Source organism: Ranitomeya imitator, chromosome 4 (assembly GCF_032444005.1).
Source record: "Ranitomeya imitator isolate aRanImi1 chromosome 4, aRanImi1.pri, whole genome shotgun sequence".
Lineage (NCBI taxonomy): Eukaryota > Metazoa > Chordata > Amphibia > Anura > Dendrobatidae > Ranitomeya > Ranitomeya imitator.
Window position 1 is genome coordinate 442,803,418 of NC_091285.1, and position 23,661 is coordinate 442,827,078.

At 44.3% G+C, this 23,661-nt stretch overlaps 1 protein-coding gene across 1 annotated transcript in view; it reads right to left on the reverse strand.

Annotated features, from left to right (window-relative positions):
* Positions 1-23,170, reverse strand: part of SEMA7A (semaphorin 7A (JohnMiltonHagen blood group)) — a 61,936-nt gene extending 38,766 nt beyond the window's left edge. The window contains exon 1 of the mRNA XM_069765650.1: positions 23,011-23,170. Within this exon, the coding sequence (XP_069621751.1) occupies positions 23,011-23,113 (103 nt within the window). The 5' untranslated portion in view covers positions 23,114-23,170. The remainder of the gene's footprint in view (positions 1-23,010) is intronic.
* Positions 23,171-23,661: the final 491 nt, after the last annotated feature.

Consider the following 23,661-nt stretch of genomic DNA (forward strand, 5'->3'; position numbering starts at 1 on the left):
CCGCGAGTAACGCACTCCGTTACCGCCGCTATTAACCCTGTGTGTCCCCAACTTTTTACTATTGACGCTGCCTATGCGGCATCAATAGTAAAAAATGTAATGTTAAAAGTAATAATAAAAAAAACCTGCTGTACTCACCCTCCGTAGTCGCTCGCGCCGGCCGCCTTCTTCCGTTGCAGGTTCCGGTGGCAAAGATAGTATGGGAGAAGGACCTGACATGACGTCACGGTCATGTGACCACGACGTCATCACAGGTCCTGCGCTCATACCAACCCTGGGACCGGAAGCTGCCATGGACTACAAGGGGCCCTCGGAAAGGTGAGTATATGTTTATTTTTTAACCTGTGACAAAACTGCCTGGGTAATATACTACGTCACTGAGCAATATACTACGCGGCTCTGTGCTGTATACTACGTGGCTGGGCAATATACTACGCGGCTCTGTGCTGTATACTACGTGGCTGGGCAATATACTACGTGGACATGCATATTCTAGAATACCCGATGAGTTAGAATCGGGCCACCATCTAGTGTGTGTGTGTGTGTGTGTGTGTGTATGCATAGATATATACTGCGACTATACACAGCAGTGTCGCCTATATAACGTATATGCAGTAGTCTACATATTATACAGGTGATACTGCAAATGTTGGATACACATTATATAGGCGATACTGCTACTGCTGTATATGATAGTATCACCTATATAGTGTATATACAGCAGTCTATATACATTATATAGGCAATACTGCTACTGATGTGTATATACGTTATATAGGTGATACTGCTGTGTATACAGTGGTGTGATATATATACACACACACACACCCCAGTGTCACCTATATAAGGTATATACCCATCAGTAGCAGAGTGTCACCTATATAACATATAGACTGCTATACGTACATTACATAGGTGGTATAGTGATTATATACAGCAGTATCACCTATATAATGTATATATAGCAGTCTATACACATTATATAGGTGCAACTGCTGTATATAATCACTGTAACACCTATATAATTTACATATAGCAGTCTATATGTTATATAGGCAATACTGCTACTGATGTATATATGTTATATAGATGATACTGCTGTTGTGTATACATGTACATATATATATATATATATATATATACACACATAAACACACCCCACAGTGTCACCTATGTAAGGTATATATGCATCAGTAGCTGTCACCTATATAAGATATAGATTGCTATATATACATTATATAGATAGTATAGTGATTATACACAGAAGTATCACCTATATAATGTATATATAGCAGTCTATACACATTATATAGGTGATACTGCTGTATATACATAAAAAAATCCATCTTGGGACTCACCCAGGTCCCTGGTGAGGTCGGGAGGATGAAGGGCTGAGGTGGGACGGGTCCTGTCCAGCGTGACAGCGTCGGCGGTGAAGAGGATCCCAGGCATTGGTGAGCAGTTTTCTCTGACGCTGGTGCAGGCTGGCCAGCGTCAGACACACACAGTCAGGTGGAGGCGCCGGACATTTCAAATCTTTCAATGCGCGCGCGTGGTCTGATATCCTGCGTGCCCGCGCTGGCACAGGCAGCAGACGAGCGCGCGCAGGACCTAGGAACGCGGCCGTGCTCGTGCACTAGCACGGCCGCCGCGGCGCTTCTCAGCGCCGGCAATGCGCGTGCACACACAGGACCTGACTTTACAAGATTTAAAGGGCCGGCTGGCGGAATGCGCTACGTATTAAAATCGCTGCCGGTCCACCAGCGGCCCTGTCCAGCTGCTCAGGCACCGGCCCGGGGGGCATATGCATTCCTGCCACCCGGCCCAGTCCGCCCCTGGACCACCACATCAAATCCCTGTCATGGCCCGCCCAATCTCCAGACCTGAACCCCATTGAAAACCTCTGGAATGTAATCAAGAGGAAGATGGATAGTAACAAGCCATCAAACAATGAAGAACAGCTTAAATTTTTGCACCAGGAGTGGCATAAGGTCACCCCAAAGCAGTGTGAAAGACTTGTGGAAAGCATGCCAAGACGCATGAAAGCTGTGATTAAAAATCATGGTTATTCAACAAAATATTGATTTCTGAACTCTTCCTGAGTTAAAACATTAGTGTTGTTGTTTCTAAATGATAATCAACTTGTTTTCTTAGCATTATTTGAGGTCTGCAAGCAATGCATTTTTTTGGTATTTTGACCATTTCTCATTTTCTGAAAATACAAAATTTAGTGCTTGGAAATTCAAAGATATGTTGTCAGTAGTTTATAGAATAAAAAAGCAATATACATTTTACACAAAAATATACATATAGAGAGAAAAATCAAACAAACTGAACATTTTGCAGTGGTCTCTTAATTTTTGCCAGAGCTATATGTATGGAGAGGTCTCCAGAACTGAGGATAAATTAGAGTCCAGCACAATCAAAATTAAAATAAGATTAAGGAAGTTCAAAAAATGTATCTGTAAAAAGGACCTTGTACATTTTTTTCTGCTGGATTTTAATTTGGATGTATGGATCATTGCTTTGTTCTGCATTATATAATTAAGAGCTGATGAGGGATTCAGGAACTTCTGTCCACACAACAGCTTGGCTAGATGCTTACTGACAGTTTGCCTCTAACAGATATAGCTGTTTTTTCTATAAAGACTTTCCTACACTTTGTCAAATCACAAGCCATTTATAAAAGTAGTTCTTTATGCAACCATGGAACTGTTACATTAGTAATAGCATAAGACAATTACAGGTTGAGAGACAATGAGAACATAAAAAAGAAATAACAGCTGTACATACATTGTTCTTGGTGATACAAAATATATCCATCTGAAGGCAATTATGCAGTTACTTAAAATTAAAATTGAATTTGATTGCAATGTAGCAGCGACCAAAAAACATAATTCTGGCATTTTGAATTTTTTTCTCGTTACCCATTTAGCAATTGGGTTAATTTTTTTATATTGATAGATCGGGCGATTGTGAACACGGCGATATCAAATATGTGTATGTTTGATTTTTTTTTTATTGCTTTATTTTGAATGGGGCGAAATGGGTGATTTGAACTTTTATATATTTTTTTACTTTTTTAATATTTTTAAATATCGCCTGTATGTAGCAGAAATGCTCACTACGTATGGGTGCCGACCACTGGGCGGCCCTCAAAGCTATCCGGCTATGACAACCATAGAGGTCTGCTGGAGACCTCAGGTTCTCATGCCAACCCATCAGTGACCCGCGATCACGTGACGGGGTCACCGATGTGCGAGATTTCCGGCGAGCTTGCCAAAAGCACAAGTTAAATGTAGCTGTAAGAGATTTATAGCGGCATTTAACAGGTTAACAGCTGCATGTGGATTACGATTCCATCCGCGAATGTTAAAGGTACATCTCAGATGTTCAAAACATCTGACATGTGCTGGGAAATATGTGGGCTCACCGCCGAAGCCCACATTAATGGGAAGGATTCCGACGAGGCCGTACTATTACGCCCAATGTCGGAAAGGGGTTAAATATTCTCCTGATCTTCTCCAAGAAAGGGTCCAAAATCAGCAAACACACCCTTAGGCCGGCTTCACACTTGCGAGTTTTACGGACGTAAGAGCGCAGAAACTACGTCCGTAAAACTCGCAAAAAATACGGCACAATTATTCTCTATGCCCCTGCTCCTATCTGCCGTATTTTACTGATCATATAGCTTTCTACGGCCGTACAAAATCGCAGCATGCTGCGTTTGTCACCGTACTGCGCAAGAAATACGCCAATGAAAGTCTATGGAAGCGTGAAAAATACGGATTTCACACGGACAAGCAGTGTGACTTGCGAGAAATACGCAGCGGTGTTAGAGAGAAAAGCCGGTAATTCAGTGCCTTTCTAGGCTCCCAGGCTTTCTAGGCAAGTTCCCACGATCTATAAACAGCCAGCAGAGGGCGCCTCACCGCAAATGAAGCTAAATATAGCTCATTGATCTATATTTAGACTCATTCCCCGGGGTTTTGCAGTGAGGAGTAGCATTGCATTAGCAAAGCTCCTTGCTGCAAAATGTTTTAACCCCTTCAGAAGGATTTACATCGTTGGACATTACAGATCTGCGGAGGGTAAGTATATTGTTGGTTTATTATGTTTTTTCTTTCACAGAACAAGGGTCTTCAGTGACTGGATTGGGCGTAGAATAAAATACTCCAACAACCATTGTTTTTATTTCATTAAAATAATTTTAAATAATGTGTTTGTGTTTTATTTAACCCTTTACTACAATTGGATTAATAATGGATAGGTGTCATAATTGACGCCTCTCCATTATTAATTAGGCTTAATGTCACCTTACAATAGCAAGGTGGCATTAACCCTTCATTACCCCATATCCCACCGCTACACGGGAATGGGAAGAGAGTGGCCAAGTGCCAGAATAGGCGCATCTTCCAGATGTGCCTGTTCTGGGGTGGGTGGGGGCAGATGTTTTTAGCCAGGGGGGGGCCAATAACCGTGGACCCTCTCCAGGTTATTAATATCTGCCCTCAGTCACTGGCTTTACTACTCTGGCGGAGAAAATTGCACGGGAGCCCACGCCAATTTTTTCCGCCATTTAACCCTTTATTTTAAGAGCTAGAACGGCCAAATTTTGCAGATACACTCTACTGACATTAGTAGTGTGGAATCTGCAAAAAAATGGAGAGAAGACATGGTTTACTGTATGTAAACCATGTCTCAAATCATGTCGGGTTTTAGGAAGGAGAAAGAAAAAGCCGGTAATTGAATTACCGGCTTTCAAGCTGTATAGCGCTGGAAAAAATATTAATATATATACATATATGTGTCTAATGACATATATATATATATATATATATATATATATATATATATAGACAGTATATATATTTTTTTTTTTCTTTTTGGGACACATGGATCATTTCTATAGCGGTATGTTGGTTTTGCAAGCCTGCGAGAAAACCACGCAGTACGGATGCCATACGGATTACATACGGAGGATGCCATGCGCAAAAAACGCTGACACACCCTGCCTACGGAGGAGCTACGGACCACTATTTTCGGGACATTTCAGCGTATTACGGCCGTAATATACGGACCGTATTTTCATACGCTGAGTGTGAAGCCGGCCTTAAGGGTATGTGCACACCCTGCGGATTTTGCTGCCTGCGGATCCGCAGCAGTTTCCCATGCATTTGCAGTACCATGTAAAGCAATGGGAAATGAAATCCGCAGTGCCCATGCTGCGGAAAAAAACGTGCGGAAAGGCAGCGGTTTATTTTCCGCAGCATGTCAATTCTTTCTGCGGATTCCGCTGCGGGTTTGCCCCTGCTCCAATAGAAATCTGCAGGTGAAAACCCGCAGAGGAAACCGCAAAAGAAACCGCGGTAAATCCGCAGTAAAAACCGCAGTGGTTTTTCACTGCGGATTTTGTAAATCCGCTGCGGAAAATTCCGCAATTGAATCCGCAGCGTGTGCATGTAGCCTAAACCATTTTATATGTGACTCTTAAGAGGTAAATTTGAGGGAAAAGAATATCAGCAAATTCAAAATAACAGACAGCAGGACCAGAAAATAAAAACGAAGAACCCAACAGAGATCACATCAGAAATATGTGTCTAAGGGTGCTTTCACCCTGTTTCTTCGTCATGTTTAGTGGTCTCATCACTCATCAGGGCTTAAGGCCGAACCCCCCGCAAAACAGGTTTTGGGCATATGCTCCGACAGGGCCATTGACTATAATGGTGCAGACGTAGTTTCCATCTGCTCTGTCATGCATCATTTTCCGGTGTGCCTACTGAAGATGGACACCCAGGCACAGTCTACTAACAATCATTTTGCAGGGAGTTCAGACATAAGCCCCTGTGAAAGTCTATAAAGGCACGGATGATTGACCTCGTGGAGACCAAATCATCCAACACCGCGGAGACACCATCACGTGTTTCTCAACGCAGTGATCCAGAACACTGCCCCCAAATATGCAAATGCAAGTAGAGGAGCTGCGGAGACACCATCACGTGTTTCTCAACGCAGGCAGTGAATAGCCAGGCCTTTCACCGGGAAGGAACAACCAAGGGAAGGGCAGCATCCAATAAAGGAAAACATCCAATAAAGGAAAACCACCTATGCCAAGCATGGTATCCATCCACAGACAGCTGTTTCGGCCGCTCAAAACTCGCCACGCGTAAAACTCGCCACATGCAAAACTGTGCTCACGCAAAACTCGCCACACGTGCAAAACTCACCTCATGGAAAACTCGCTACACGCAAAACTTGCACACACGGAAAAATTGCCAACTTGCACAAAAGTTGCAACACATGCAAAAGTTGCCTCACACAAAACTTGCACATACTCAAAACGCACCACACATAAAACTCGCCACGCGCAAAACTCATCATGCGCAAAACTTGCTGCACACAACTTGCTACACTAACCTGTCACATGCAACTCGACACAAAAAAAATAGCTACAAGTATGTCGCTACACAAAACTCATCTCACAAAAGTCACTACATGTATGTCGCCACACGCAACTCAACACACACAACTTGACACATGAAGCTCGCCCTAAAACACACAAGTCTGGTATTATCCTTCAAAAATAAAAATCTGATTAATAAGCAGACAAGCTACAAGAGCAACAACTGTACCATATAGGAAATACGGCAGCTGTCAGTCACATGACCTGTCTATTATGTGTGTGTGTGAGCTAATATATACTACCAGGGGGGAGGCCTTCCTGTTGGCTGGGGATTTATCAGGCTGCCAATTTAGCTTACAAATATGGAGGTAAAAATACTGACCAAATAACGTGTGAACGAGGTCTAATACAGGAGATGACACACAGATATACAGTACAGACCAAAAGTTTGGACACACCTTTTCATTTAAGGATTTTTCTGTATTTTCATGACTATGAAAATTGTATATTCACACTGAAGGCATCAAAACTATGAATTAACACATGTGGAATTAAATACTTAACAAAAAAGTGTGAAACAGTTGAAATTATGTCTTATATTCTAGGTTCTGCAAAGTAGCCACCTTTTGCTTTGATGACTACTTTGCACACTCTTGGCATTCTCTTGATGAGCTTCAAGAGGTAGTCGCCGGGAATGGTCTTCCAACAATCTTGAAGGAGATCCCAGAGATGCTTAGCACTTGTTGGCCCTTTTGCCTTCACTCTGCGGTCCAGCTCACCCCAAACCATCTTGATTGGGTTCAGGTCTGGTGACTGTGGAGTCCGGGTCATCTGGCATATCACCCCATCACTCTCCTTCTTGGTCAAATAGCCCTTACACAGCCTAGAGGTGTGTTTGGGGTCATTGTCCTGTTGAAAAATAAATGATGGTCCAACTAAACGCAAACCAGATGGAATAGCATGCCGCTGCAAGATGCTGTGGCAGCCATGCTGGTTCAGTATGCCTTCAATTTTGAATAAATCCCCAACAGTGTCACAGTGTCACCAGCAAAGCACCCCCACACCATCAAACCTCCTCCTCCATGCTTCACAGTGGGAACCAGGCATGTAGAGTCCATCCGTTCACGTTGTCTGCATCGCACAAAGACACGGTGGTTGGAACCAAAGATCTCAAATTTGGACTCATCAGACCAAAGCACAGATATCCACTGGTCTAATGTCCATTCCTTGTGTTCTTTAGCCCAAACAAGTCCCTTCTGCTTGTTGCCTGTCCTTAGCAGTGGTTTCCTAGCATCTATTTTACCATGAAGGCCTGCTGCACAAAGTCTCCTCTTAGCAGTTGTTGTAGAGATGTGTCTGCTGCTAGAACTCTGTGTGGCATTGACCTGGTCTCAAATCTGAGCTGCTGTTAACCTGTGATTTCTGAGGCTGGTGACTCGGATAAACTTATCCTCTGAAGCAGAGGTGACTCTTGGTCTTGCTTTCCTGGGGCGGTTTTCATGTGAGCCAGAATCTTTGTAGCGCTTGATGGTTTTTGCCACTGCACTTGGGGACACTTTCAATGTTTTCCCTGACCTTCATTTCTTAAAGTAATGATGGCCACTCGTTTTTCTTTACTTAGCTGTTTTTTTCTTGCCATAATACAAATTCTAACAGTCTATTCAGTAGTACTATCAGCTGTGTATCCACCAGACTTCTGCACAACACAACCCCATTTATAAGGCAAGAAATCCCACTTATTAAACCTGACAGGGCACACCTGTGAAGTGAAAACCATTCCCGGTGACTACCTCTTGAAGCTCATCAAGAGAATGCCAAGAGTGTGCAAAGCAGTCATCAAGGCAAAAGGTGGCTACTTTGAAGAACCTAGAATATAATACATAATTTCAGTTGTTTCACACTTTTTTGTTAAGTATATAATTCCACATGCGTTAATTCATAGTTTTGATGCCTTCAGTGTGAATGTACAATTTTCATAGTCATGAAAATACAAAAAAATCTTTAAATGAGGTGTGTCCAAACTTTTGGTCTGTACTGTATACTATATACAGGAGGAGATGACACACAGGTATATACTATATACAGGGGAGATGACACACACATATATACTATATACAGGGGAGATGACACAGATATATACTATATACATGAGGAGATGACATACAGGTATATACTATCTACAGGAGGAGATAAAACACACATATATACTATATACAGGGAAGATGACACACAGGTATATACTATATACAGGAGGAGATGACACACTGGTATATACTATAAACAGGGGAGATGACATACAGGTACATACTATATACAGGGAAGATGACCCAGGTATATACTATATACAGGGGAGATGACACACAGGTATATACTATATACTGGGGAGATGATACACAGGTATATACTATATACAGGTGGAGATGACACACAGGTATATACTATATACAGGAGGAGATGACATACAGGTACATACTATATACAGGAGGAGATGACACACAGATATATACTATATACAGGAGGAGATGACACACAGGTATATACTATATACAGGAGGAGATGACACACAGGTATATAATATATACAGGGGAGATGACACACATATATATTATATACAGGAGGAGATGACACACAGATATATACTATATACAGGAGGAGATGACATACCGGTACATACTATATACAGGAGGAGATGACACACAAGTATATACTATATACAGGAGGAGATGACTTACAGGTATCTATGTATAATTGTCTAAAGGTTTTTCCGTCTGTCTGTCCTGGAAATCCCGCGTCTCTGATTGGTCGAGGCCGCCAGGCCTCGACCAATCAGCGACGGGCACAGCATGGCGACGATGATGTCATAAAGGTTGCCTCGACCAATCTGCGACGGGCACAGTCTGCCGCGAATTCGCCTCGACCAATCAGCGACGGGCACAGTATCGACGTAGATGTCATAATGGTTGCCATGGCGACGATGATGTCATAAAGGTTGCCTCGACCAATCAGCGACGGGCACAGTCTGCCGCGAATTCTGGAATCATCATTGTCCATATACTACGGGGACATGCATATTCTAGAATACCCTATGCGTTAGAATCGGGCCACAATCTAGTATACTATATACAGGAGCAGATGACACACAGGTATATACTATATACAGGAGGAGATGACTTGCAGGTATATACTATATACAGGAGCAGATGACACACAGGTATATACCATATACAGGAGGAGATGACTTACAGGTATATACTATATACAGGAGGAGATGACTTACAGGTATATACTATATACAGGAGGAGATGACACACGTATATATTATATACAGGAGGAGATGACATACAGGTATATACCATATAAAAGAGGAGATGACACAGGTATATAGAGGAGGAGATGACATACAGCAGGTATATACTGTATACAGGGGAGATGACATACAGGTATATACTATATATAGGAGGAGAGTGACATACAGGTATATAGTATATTCAGAAGAGATGACATACAGGTATATACTATATACAGGAGGAGATGACACATAGGTATATATACAATATACAGGAGGAGATGACATACAGCAGGTATATACTACTTACAAGGGAGATGACATACAGGTATATACTATATACAGGAGATGACATACAGGTATATACTATTTATAAGGGAGATGACAAACATGTATATACTGAAGGGAAAAAGAGAGGGGTGAGGTGAAAATGAGGGGTGTGAGATGAAAATGAAAAGGTGTGAGTGCAAAATGAGAGGAGTGAGGGAAAATTGTGGAGTGATCGGAAAATGACAGATGTGAAGTCGAAATGACAAGTGTTAGGGGGGAATGAGAGGAGTGAGGGGAGAATGAGTGGAGTGAGGGGGGAATGAGAGGAGTGAGGGGGAAAATAAGAGGAGTAAGGGGGAAAATGAGAGGTGTAAGGGAGAAAATGAGAGATGTGAGGGGGAAAATGAGAGGCATGATGGGAAAATAAGAGAAGTGAGGTGCTATAACTAACCACAGATATTTACTATGCCCAGGCAACGCCAGGCTCTTCAGCTAGTCTACTATATAAAGCTGAATGTGTGTGTGTATGTGTGTATGTCTGGGATTGGCATCTGCACCGTTGCAGCTACAGCCACAAAATTTTGCACAGTCACACGTCTGGACCTCGAGAGCGTCATAGGCTATGTTGTGAGGTGAAATTTTAAACCCGTGCATTCCAATTCACCAAACAATTTTGCCCCTGTCTACATAATGGGGAAAAAGTGAAAGGAAAAGTGTTGGAGGCAAATTGACAGCTGCCAGATGTGAACAAGCAGGACTTAAAGAATGAGAGCGATGGTGCCAAAGAGTATATACCGTACAGTTGCTAAGGTGGGGGCCCGACATGGGATACTCACCACCCACGGGGATATGAACAAACACACAAAATGCGCCACACACTACCACGTGCTTGAACACATATACCACCCTCAGCACACATTTTACCACACATGCACCAACCTCAACACATAAATGTCGAAACACAAAAGTCGCTACTCAAAACTTGCTACGTGCAAAATTCACCACATGCAAAATTCGCCACCTGCAAAACTAGGATCACGCAAAATTCGCCACACGTGCAAAACTCACCCCAGGGAAAACTCACCACATGCAAAACTTGCACACATGGAAAAATTGCCACATGCACAAAAGTTGCAACACATGCAAAAGTTGCCTCACACAAAACTTGCACATACTCAAAACGCACCCCACATAAAACTCGCCACGCGCAAAACTCACCATGCGCAAAACTTGCTGCACACAACTTGCTACACTAACCTGTGACATGCAACTCGACACAAAAAGTTGCTACACGCATGTCGACACACAAAACTCATCTCACAAAAGTCGCTACATGCATGTCAACACACACAACTTGACACATGAAACTCGCCATAAAACACACACAAGTCTGGTATTATCCTTCAAAAATAAATATCTGATTAATAAGCAGACAAACTACAAGAGCAACAAATGTACCATATAGGAAATCTGGCAGCTGTCAGTCACATGACCTGTCTATTATGTGTATGTGTGAGCTAATATATACTGCCAGGGGGGAGGGCTTCCTGTTGGCTGGGGATTTATCAGGCTGCCAATAGCAACCAATCACAGCTCAGCACCAAATCATTATAGTGCACAAACTTTGCAATTACTGGTGTTCTTACACAAGTCTTGGCCAGCTCTGACAACATTTTGAAAAGTTGGTAGAGCTTGTCCATGAGGGACGTGGCTGAGCGCACTCTACAAACTCAGCATATATTCCAATGGAAACCACAGAAGGTCCATACAGATGTTGAACCCAAAGCCCAAATGCTCCAAAGTCACAATGCTATCTTCTACTTTGCTGCCAATACTGGCTGCAGATCATTTCTGAGGGCAAGCAAATTAAACCATGTGCACACACAACAACAAAAACTGCTTCACTACTGATAAATCATCCTTTATGTGAACAAGATTTCCAAAATACTTTACTTGCAAGATTACATTTATAGAATTTCAATTAATGATAAGGCTTTGCTTGCACAACGTTTGACACCATGTATGGGGAAGCTATCATCAGCAAATGACCTATTGTTTATATCAGGTTTTGGTGTTAAATGTGTTTATAAATACATTTTGGCATTTTTTCTACACATCACAATCTATTAAGAATAAAAATAGAAATCTTGTAATTTTCTGGCTACTGGATCTTTTTTTTTTTACAATAACTTCCTCTTATTTAAGGAAACAACACATGTACCTAACCACAATGAACAGAAGCCAACCCTATCTTTTGTATTGAAGCAACTAATGAGTGATTGCAAAGGTCATTGTGGGACGGACTACACAGGGAGAGTGCAGGGCATGTTTGTACAGGGGTAGCTGTGGACTGCCCTTGTAAGGGCAGGAGCTTTGGGGATAGTCTATCGATAGCCCCATAGGGACTGACATAGGGACTGTCGTCTCATCTATTTTTCCGGATCATCTTCTGACCAGAAACTATCCGGTGCTCCTGTGCCCTCATCCTGGAACCGGTGAGATTGTTCCTTTTTTACTATTTATATAGCCATCAGTGGCATTGCCTACATGCTACTATTGATGGTATTTTTTATTGTTTGTTCGTGTAACTAGCTTGACGCCGAGTGCTGTGGACGTTATTTTACTCCAGCTTCATACGTCATAATCTAGTTTATTATGATATCCCCAACATGTTGTGGAGGATTTCATTTAGCCCTATCTGCGGATAACTAGTCTCTGTGGTCACCATACCATTTGTCTGAGACTTTGCCCCAGTGTTTTTATTCACTTGGGTGTTTGGTTTAGTTTTTGTGTGGCTTTAGTTATAATAAAAGTTACGTTTTATTTTTTCCACTTATGCTTTGTTAGATATATTATTTATAGTGGTATCGTCTATGTGACCTGCAGTCAGTATATAGACTCTGCTTTGTTCCAAAGGTCATTGTGAAAGGAGGATAAGGGTCAGGTGTCACATTGTGATTGGTGGATCCTGTGTTATCAGATGTGTATTTATTTATATGAATTCCATCCACTTTGCTGGAAATATAATAGTCTGCATTGTTTGTGCACAAAAATATGTGGAAAAAAGGCACCAAATACTAAATATGGGGACTTAGCTCTAAAGGGAGGAGGGGATCAAGCTAATAGAAATGGGTTTCACAAATTGAACCATTAGTGAACAATACAAAGACATGTTTTCATCCAACTTTATAAAGTACATATGTGGCACTCCAGGAGTCCGGTTGCCACAATGGCATTGCCTTCCTCACGGGGGGTGATGTCATGTCTGGAGGTAAGGAGGGATCCCATTAGCAGGTAATACAAACATACAACACCTTCCTGACTCCTGACCAGAAAAGGGAGCGCTAAACCTGGTTTCAGGGGAACTTCCCTATAAATTCTGGTCTGGAGGCAGGGTTAGGGGGAGTAGTATGAGACTGTGAAGGGAGAGGAAGCTCGTGAGGAGAGAGATAGGGAATGAAGATGTGACTGAGCTCTTCCCAGGAATGAGCACAAAAGAAACTGGACACCGGAGTCTGGGGTTGCACGAGTACTAAAGGCCCAGCAGCTAGAACCGGAGGGCAGGAGATTGTAGGTCTCCTGGCTCATCTGACACCTGGAGGCACCACAGCAAGTCAGGAGCCTTGGGCTGCCAGTGAGAAGACTGTGTCCATGAAAGGCTCATGCTGTCAACCATGCGGGTTAGGAGTAACAGACACTGAGAGGAACTTGTGTAAGGCTTCAGGCAGCAAGAGACAGAGAATACAGCGTAAAGGGAAGGCTTCTGAACCCACCTGGCTAGGTGGATCCCAAGTTACTTCCAGGCTGCCCGGACCCCATCATCACTTGTAACCTGTGCCCCGGACTCACCTGCAATTCACCAGTAAAAGGTGAAGGAAACAGTAATCCTCGTGTCCTCCAATCATTTCCTGCACCCTCAGTCCTGCACCCCACCGTCAATCATCCATTACTAACTGTATCGGTAGCCCTGGGGACTAAGCTCTACCTGTGGGGAGCTATACCAACTCTGCTGCAACACCATCAGCCCCAGTGGTCCCCTTTAAGCAGCGTCGGCCATCCCTGTCCAAGTACCACAGGTGGCGTCACGAACATTCCCCCATAGACTTTATTTTCCATTTGCCTTTGTCATTTTGGCTGGACGCCCAGGACCATGGACCAGGTCACTGCTTCCGTGACCACTCCTTTAAGTACTGCCGTACCCGGCCCGAGAACCCCACGGCTCTAGCGGGCACTTCATTTTGGCATCATGAACAGGATATTGCAGCCCTTTACCACCGGGTCCTGTGTGCCATAAACTTTATTGAGCTGTGTGATAACCGCCATTGCTGCGCCACGCGGCGTGCAAGGAGAAAGAGGTGTGTCTTCATGGGCGGAGCCTGGGAATAGAGCGCGAAGGATGCTGCACTCTGTGCTCTTCTGTGCGCCGATGAAAAGGAGGCCACTGACTTGAGAACCGGAAGGAGCACCGTCCAGACCGCTGACTCCGGTAACAAAATGCCAGACCTTGCTGAGGTTAACTGGGGGGGAGGAATATGTCCAATCCAGGTAGAGATTCAGCGGCGGCCACAGCTGCAGCCCCCATGATGCGGCCAGATCCAGCGGCATCCGCAGCCCCCATGGATCGGCTGCATCCAGCGGCAGCTGCAGCTACAGCTTCCATAATGCCATTATCAATGCCGTACATACTGGGAGCAGCCTGGTTACTGCAGTATTCAGGGGAAGCACCCCTGAGCAATTTTAAGGAGAGACTCTGCAGTTTGTTTGAAGTGTACCCCCTGTCTGAGAATCAAAAATTCAGCATCCTCACTGGCCAGTTAACTGGTGCAGCTCAGAGGGAGGTAAAGTCCTGGCTGGACACTGATAAAAGAACTGTTAAACAAATCTTGGCCAGGCTAAAGGACATCTTTGACACCCGCATTGCAGCAGAGATAAAGCTGAGATTCTTTGGGTGCAAACAAAGGGTGCAGGACAGTATACGGGACTATGCCCTTAATGTCCAAGAGGCACTGTGTGCCATTAAGCAGGTTGATCCTGACAGCGTGCAGGATGGGGACAGATTGTTAAAGAAACAATTTATTGAGGGACTCCTGTCCATCACCCACAGGACACAGCTGCGCATCTTGGCCCTACAGAACCCTGTCCGGGACTTTGCACATTTTAAAGATAGGGCCATCCGGGTGCTGCATGAACCAAATTCCAGCCGCACAGCGCCCCCTAGGCACCCAGCAATTACATACCACCAGGCATCCTTTCTTCAGGACCCCATTGAGGCTGACATGCAGACCCTGGCTAATGACCCTGTTGCAGGACTGCGCCTCAAGGCCCATCAGCTGACCAAAAGTGTGGCTGCACTGACCAAAACCATGCAGTTCATGCAAGTGTCCCCAAAGGAGAAGATCCAGCAGGCCTCCAGTCCAGATAACGTCCCATGGAGACAGCAGAAGAGGATCCCACCGATCAGAGGGAGAGACAACAACTGCTACGACCAGGACCGACGACCCATTTGTTGCCGCTGCAGCAAGGCGGGACACATCGCAAGATTCTGCGATTTAAACAAGCAACCCCTGGGGCAGAGGGCCATCCCCCAGGAGTAAGACGACCAGGCCGACAAAGCTGGCGAGCCAAGTACGTCTGAGGACAACCGGTTCTCCCAGTTGTGATTGATGGCAACCCGATGAATGCTTTACTGGACACCGGCTCTCAGGTGACGACTATGCCATATATTCTTTACAAGCGGTACTGGGCTGACTCTGATATTACCCATGGCCCAGATAATGATCTGACAATAGTTGCCAGCAATGGTCAGCCTTTGCCACAAGTGGGGTACAAGGAGGTGACCATTATGGTGGGGCGGGTATAGTTGAAAGCCCAAGGTCTGATAATTGATTGGCGAGAATGTAACCCAATGATGACCTTAGGTACTAATGTCATAGAAAACTGTCTTGGCGAGATTATTGTTTTGTTACAACAGGTAGCCGAAACTGTTGGTTCCAGTGAGCAGCATGTCCAGCAAAAAGAGATCAAAGACATGATGCAGAGACAACAGGTAGAACTGTCTGGTGGAGAAGTCGACAGCGTTAGAGTGAGTGATCCAATCCCCATTACAATACCCCCCTGGAGTGAAATGTTAATCTGGTGTCAAGCAGCAATAGGCCAGACCCTGGTAGAACCTGTATATTCTGATAATAGGCCCACCATCCTGACAGCCAGAGGGGTAGTTGATGTCCGCTAGGGGAGGGTACCAATACGCATCCTAAATTATGGGGAAAGAGAGGTCCATTTACCCAGGTATGCTACCCTTGCTAAACTGTTCACTGTCAGTAACAATGCAATACAAGCAACAGAACCCTTGGTCCCGTCCGACCAGGTGGAGGACAATAGTTATGCAGGACAGTTGGAGGATTGGTGTCAGAAGTTACACGTAGGCACTGACTCCACTCCTTTGCACCAAAAGCATGGGGCTTACCGGGTGGTCCAAGAATATGAGCAGGTATTCAACAAACACCTACTAGACTTTGGGCAGGTAAAAGGGGTCCAACACCATATCCTCACTGGAGATCATCTGCCCATTAAAGAGAGGTACCGGCCTGTGCCTCCAGCTCACTATCAATGTGCCAAGGGTATGTTATGGGAGATGAAGGAAGCTGGGTTATCAGAGACAGTTGTAACCCCTGACCCGCTCCATTAGACCTCATTAGAAAGAAGGATGGTACAATAAGAATGTGTGTTGACTACAGGCAGATTAACTGCATTACACATAAGGATGCCTACCCATCACCCAGAATAGAGGAATCATTGGCTGCGCTAAAATCCGATAACTTTCTCCACGTTAGATCTCACCAGTGGGTGTTGGCATGTTCCCGTGGCAGAGGCAGATAGAGAGAAGACCGCCTTCGTGACACTAATGGGCCTCTGCGAGTTCAACTACATGCCATTCAGACTTTGCAAAGCATCGGGGACGTCCCAGAGGATGATGGAGTGTTGCCTCGGGCACAAGAACTTTGAAACCATTCTGTTGTACCTGGATGATGTCATCATCTTCTCCAAAACCTACGAAGACAACTTGAAGCACCTGGCTGAGGTGTTTGAAGCCCTGTTCAACTTTGGCCTGAAAGTAAAGCCGTCTAAGTGCCACCTGTTGAAGCCCAAGGTGCAGTACCTAGGTCATGTGGTAAGCGTGTGGCACCAGACCCTGACAAAGTCACCGTTATCAGGGACTGGCCAAAACCCAGCAACATCCATGAAGTACGGCAGTTCATTAAGGGCTTTACCAAGATAGCCACACCCCTGCAAGACCTACTAGTGGGCCAATGCAAGAAGGCCAAGAGTAAGAATCCTCCATTCCAGTGGAATGACAGTTTGGAAGAATCCTTCATCCGGTTGAAGTTGGCTCTCATGGGAGATGAAGTCCTGGCCTACCCTGACTATGACCAGCCATTCCTACTTTACACTGACGCTAGCAACATGGGATTGGGAGCAGTGCTGTCCCAGGTGCAGAAAGGCAGAAAGGCAAAGAGAGAGTGATTGCCTATGCCAGCAGGAAGCTTTGTCCCACTGAAAGGAACCCCGACAACTATAGTTCCTTTAAGTTGGAGTTTCTCACCATAGTCTGGGCTGTGACCGAGCGATTCAAACACTATCTGGCTTCAGCAAAATTCACCATCTTCACGGACAATAATCCACTGACTCCCCTTGAAACAGCAAAGCTGGGTGCATTGGAACAGCAATGGATAGCCCGGTTGTCCAACTACGAGTTTACCATCAAGTACCGTGCGGAGCATAAGAACGCTAATGCTGATGCGCTGTCAAGGATGCCCAATTTACCAGAAGAGGGAGAAGATCCGGAAGCACTAGAAGAGATCAAGTTACCAGCCTTCCACCGCCCCGAGGTGGCCCAGTGCTCCCATTGTGTGAGGAACAAGCGTTATGCTAGGCAAGAAGCCACACTGAACCCGTTGCCCCATCATGGATGGGCAGAGACGCAGGATAGTGATCCAGCAGTCCACCTGGTAAAGGAATTGCTGACACAAGCTGATTCACACCCTGGTCCAGATGCTCCACAAGAAACACAACAGTTGTGGAAGGAGATGGCCAAGCTATGAGGAACATCAACTCGTACTCATGAACTGGTCTGGCAAGTGGTAGCCCCGAAGTGGGATGCGCCAATGGTCTTGGAAGAGTTCCACGATGGAGCAGGACACTTCCGATGGAAGAAGTTGGAGGTCCTACTACGTGAAAGATTCTACTGGATTGCCATGAGGAAAGCCATTGAGAAGTGGTGCCGAGACTGTAGCCCATGCAACCTGCGCAGGAAAGACCGCAACAGCCAGTGAGCCTCACTACAGCCCATAGTCACCAAGCAACCGCTTGAACTGGTAGCTTTGGATCACGTCACGTTAACCCCGAGTAGGACTGGCTATACCTACACTCTGACCATAGTGGACCATTATTCATGGTTCCTAGTAGTCGAGCTTGTTAAAGACCAAACAGCAAAGACGGCAGCCAAGGCATTTCAACAACACTTTTGTTGACCACATTGTTACCCTGAATAGGTGAACACCGACCAAGGCCCATGGATGCAAGAAGATCAGGACAACACCATACCATCCGCAGACAAATGGCATGTGCGAGAAAATGAACCAGGTGGTAATTGGCCTGTTGAAGACCATGCCCCTGGAAGAGCGAAACCTGTGGCCAGAGAAGTTGCCGGATCTGGCAGATCTATACAACCATATCCAGGTGAACTCCATCAATTGCACTCCAGTTTACCTGATGAGAGCGAGACCTAGCAAGTTTCCCATTGATTTTGACATGGGAGTCCTAACACCTGAGATGACATCACCAGATGCAGACTGGGATACAGAGTGGCAGCAATACCGCAAAGTGCAAGAATGTGTAGAGAAAAGTTTGTCCCAGGCAAGACAGAGACAGGAAAAGAGCTACAACCAACAAGCTCCGGCTACTGCTTTAGTACCTGGAGAACAAGTTCTCAAAAGAAAGAGGATGCACAAACTGGATGATCAGTGGGAGGCTGAACCATATACCACCATGCCTTCAACTTTGATAACACTAAGGTGTGCCTCATCAGTAAATATGGAGGAGAAACCTCAGCAGCAGTGTCAAGAGATAATCTGAAGATATGCCCTGACCGATTGAGAAACAAGGAGGAAGAACAAGATGCCCCTCAAGCCATGGAAGAGGTGGAAGAGAAGATCCATACTGTTCTTGGAGACTTTCCCCAGTCTTGGACGCAGGTGAATCAAGCCATCGTAGTACCTGTCCTGATCTTTCCCCAACCTACTGCACCTGAAGTGTGTGCACATGGGGTGTGCTTCATTTTTAATCTTATTTTTATATATTTTGTCTATTATTTTCTTCTAATATTTGTCTATTATTGCAGCAGGACATCAAATGTGATCTTTTTTACCTGTTATTGATGTTTGAGTGGCAAGACTATCGCCATGTTGGAAAGTGCATATGGTGGGCAGAACATAACATCAAAACATCGTTGGAATTGAAGAAGCATGCATTTTTTGGACTGATATATTTTGTTGTGGACATGCTCTTAATCAAATATGATGTAATTATATCTAAAATTGTATTATCTGACCCGATTTATTTATATTTTGGTGGCTAGTTTAGACATTTTATTCCAATGGTCATCTGTGTTATGGAAAGAAAGATATATTATGTCTGTATAAATATATTCCATTGTTGATACAGTGGCTGTGCGCATGCGCGCCACCGCCCTGGATTCCTGGCGTGCAGCGGCACATCTTTTACCTTGCTCGCACGCACGGGGACTTCATTCTCACTGTGCATGCGCAGCAATGTTGACGCTCCGTGGCATTTGCCAGGACCTGGGATGGACAGTGCGCATGCGCCAACTTCTCCTCTGTTATTGGCCAGCTTTGTACCACATGCCTTGTCACAGGATCATAAAAGGTCCTGGTTGTTGTATGCTATTATTCCCCTTGAGAAAGCGGTGTATTAGACACGCGAAATGCGTGTCGGGGTATCTGGGGTATCCACACCCGGTTAAGGACCCTTCAATCCCTGACTTTGGTAAGCATTTTTTCTCCCTTGGTCCGTATTTTTGAATCACTTGCACTTTATGCAATGTATTTATTTGCACAAATTGGGCAGGTGCAATTGTTTGGTTCCTGATTTCTTTACCTTCTTCCTGCATACGTTTTTCTTATATACTGGATGGTGCTACTTATGATGTACTTTTTGTGTATTTTGAAAATACTAATAAATGACTTTTTTTTACTTATTATACCTGATTGCTCCTATTTCTCCTTTTGATACAAATGGACCAGTGTTGCCCCCAGGAACTTTGCTGGCCAATTCTTACCGTCTTGTTTTGGTTTTTGTAATTTTTATATACTGTATTTGAAACCCTGTAAACTTTTACAATAGTTCATCTGTTGAAATGTTTTATTTCCTTCTTGTTTCCTCAGTCCGGGCATACTGAATTGTACTAGGGGGGAATGTGGCACCCCAGGAGTCTGGTTGCCACAATGGCATTGCTTTCCTCACGGGGGGTGATGTCATACCTGGAGGTAAGGAGGGATTCCCTTAGCAGGTAATACAAACATACACCTTCCTGACTCCAGACCAGAAGGGGGAGCTCTAAACCACATTTCATGGAAACTTGCCTATAAGTTCTGGTCTGGAGGCGAGGTTACAGGGAGTAGTGTGAGACTGTGAAGGGAGAGGAAGCTCATGAGGAGAGAGACTGGGAGTGGCGCTGTGACTGAGTTCTTCCCAGGATTAAGCGCAAAAGAAACCGGACACTGGAGTCCGTGGTTCCATGGGACCTAAAGGCCCAGCAGCTAGAACTGGAGGGCAGGGGATTGCAGGTCTCCTGGCTCATCTGACACCTGGAGGCACCACAACAAGTCAGGAGCCTGGGGCTGCCAGTGAGGAGACAGTGCCCATGAAAGGCTCATGCTGTCAACCATACGGGTTACGAGTAACAGACACTGAGAGGAACTTGTGTAAGGCTACGTGCACACGTTCAGGATTTTTTGCGGGTTTTTTTTGCGTTTTTTCAGCTGTTTTCCGTGGAAAAAATGCTAAAAAAACATACAAAAAACATCATTTTTAATGCATTCTGCAATTTTTGTGCACATGCTGCTTTTTTTCCACGAAAAAAACGCATAGCGGTAAAGAACGCAGCATGTTCATTAATTTTGCAGATTTTTCATGTTTTTGCAGCTATTTATTGCATTGGGAACCTCCGCAAAAAAATGCGAAAAAACACTCAAAAAACGCTATAAAAACGCAATAAAAATGCAAAAAACGCAAGCTGATTCCTGCAGAAAATGTCCGGTTTTGTTCAGGACAATTCTGCACACTTTCCTGAACGTGTGCACATAGCCTAAGGCTTCAGGCAGCATGGGACAGAGAATACAGCACAAAGGGAAGGCTTCTGAACCCACCTGGCTAGGTGGATCCCAAGTTACTTCCAGGCTGCCCGGACCCCATCATCACCTGTAACCTGTGCCCCAGACTGCACCTGCAATTCACCAGTAAAAGGTAAAGGAAACTGCAATCCCCGTGTCCTCCAATAATTTCCTGCACCCTCAGTCCTGCACCCCACCTTCAATCATCCCTTACTAACTGTACCGGTAGCCCTGGGGACTAAGCTCTACCTGTGGGGAGCTATACCAACTCTACTGCAACACCATCAGCCCCAGTGGTCCCCTTTAAGTATCGCCGGACCCGGCCCGAGTACCCCACGGCTCTAGCGGGCGCTTCACATGCAATTGTTAAACAGCTTCTTGATAATTAGTTCAAACACTGCAATTTTGAAAATCATCATATACAAATTGCACATTTTTTTTTTACGGAACCTGTCCGTTCTGAAATTAGGCTCACAGGTGCTAAAACATAAGCATAAAAATGTACTTGGGTGGCACATCTTGACTGCCAGCCATCCAGCAATTCCATAAAATTGATCACTCTTTTGCTGTCCGTAAAACAATTTTGATTTTTTTATGCTGAAGGAACTTATACAGATTATTTTGACTGTAATTATCATCATATTACAGTTTATAGTGAATGCAGCTGATGTCTCCATATCAAAATTTTGGGCTGTAGACATGGATCACTTATAATCATAATGATTTATTATGGCTTCCCAATGTGTCGGTAAAAGATATGGTCTGCCCATGAGTTTATTGATAAGTTGTCCAGGAAATATACGTATTCAGGTTGTAGAGTGTGAGCCCTCGCGGACAGGGTCCTCTCTCGTCCTGTACCAGTGGTGACTTGTATGGCCTAAGATTACTGTATTCGTTTTTATTATGTATACCACTCTCCACATGTAAAGCACCATGGAATAAATGGCGCTATAATAATGAATAATAATAATAACCCTGTGGCACATATTGTGCTATCACATTTTAGGAAATGAAAGAGAATGCAAATATAATAAGTAAATGTGTTTTCCGCAGATATTACTGGTGACAGCTCAGAAGTTCCCCTGAAAAATTCTACAATAAAAAAAACACGAGTTTTACAGTATCATTACCACATAATTGAAAAAGATCAAAAAATCCTTGTACTATAGGAACAGAAACTTATAAACTGCAAAAATGTTGAAATGTGAGTTGCAATAAGAGAAATATTAGTAAACTGTAAAGAAGAACTAGAAGAATCGCACTCAATTCTAGAGAAAAGCTGAAGTATGAGCTGAACGATAAGTAGCCCCCGCAGCCATTTACAGTAAGGGGATAACACGACTCCGTACACGGGTAGCATTACCAGATTATTACTATTTTACAACCATCTGGTCTCCATGCCTCAGTGTTATTAGAATTACATCATCCTTATAGGATACTAGACTTATCATTTATAGTAATCTATTCTCTAGACACTGCACAGTTACCGATAAAAACAATTTACTAAAAATGTGAAGCCGGCCCTATCGTGTATGCCATTCTATGGTATTCAGCAGCCACAGATTTATATCCAGCCTTGCAGTGTATTTCCAGTGACCCAGGCTCATCTGCTCACAGTGTGACGTACAGAAGCCACTCACCTTGAACACTTGTGTGGGTTATTCTTGGATCCCTCCATGTGTCAGCAAGACTTAGACAAAGCAAAGAGAAGAGAACCAGGAGCACAGGTACATACAGCTTCATGGTGGAGCTCTAAATGATTAAATGAGGAAGGAGGACATTCATAAACCAGATGGATGTACATGTAGATGCAGTTGCCCCCTCTAGTGTTCAGGGAGCGTATACTAAGAATACACTGAAGATTTTTTAATCCCATGAAGAGGATCTGCAGGGACGGCTTTAGGCTTAATGGTACCCTGTGCAAAATTGCCTTCAATGCCCCCCACTCCATTGCTTTTTCTACTCAGTTTGCCCAGGACCCCTACATGTCTTTTATACACTAAGAAAATTGATTGAAGTTTTCTTCACATATACGCCCCTTTTCAGCAAGACTGTCATTTAGTACATTTTGTACGTCAGTTTTGAGGGGGTTATACACTACTTAGACAACCCCTTCTCACGTGCTATATTCCCTCTTGACTGCATCTGCTCTTTTGTGGCTCACATGATGCTTTTATGCCACGTGAGGGTGGCACCCCAGGAGTTCGGGTACCACAGGGGTACTGCCTTCCTTTCGAGAAGGTTAATGTTATGCCTGGAAACGAGGAAGATCCCTTTGACAGGTAACCTGT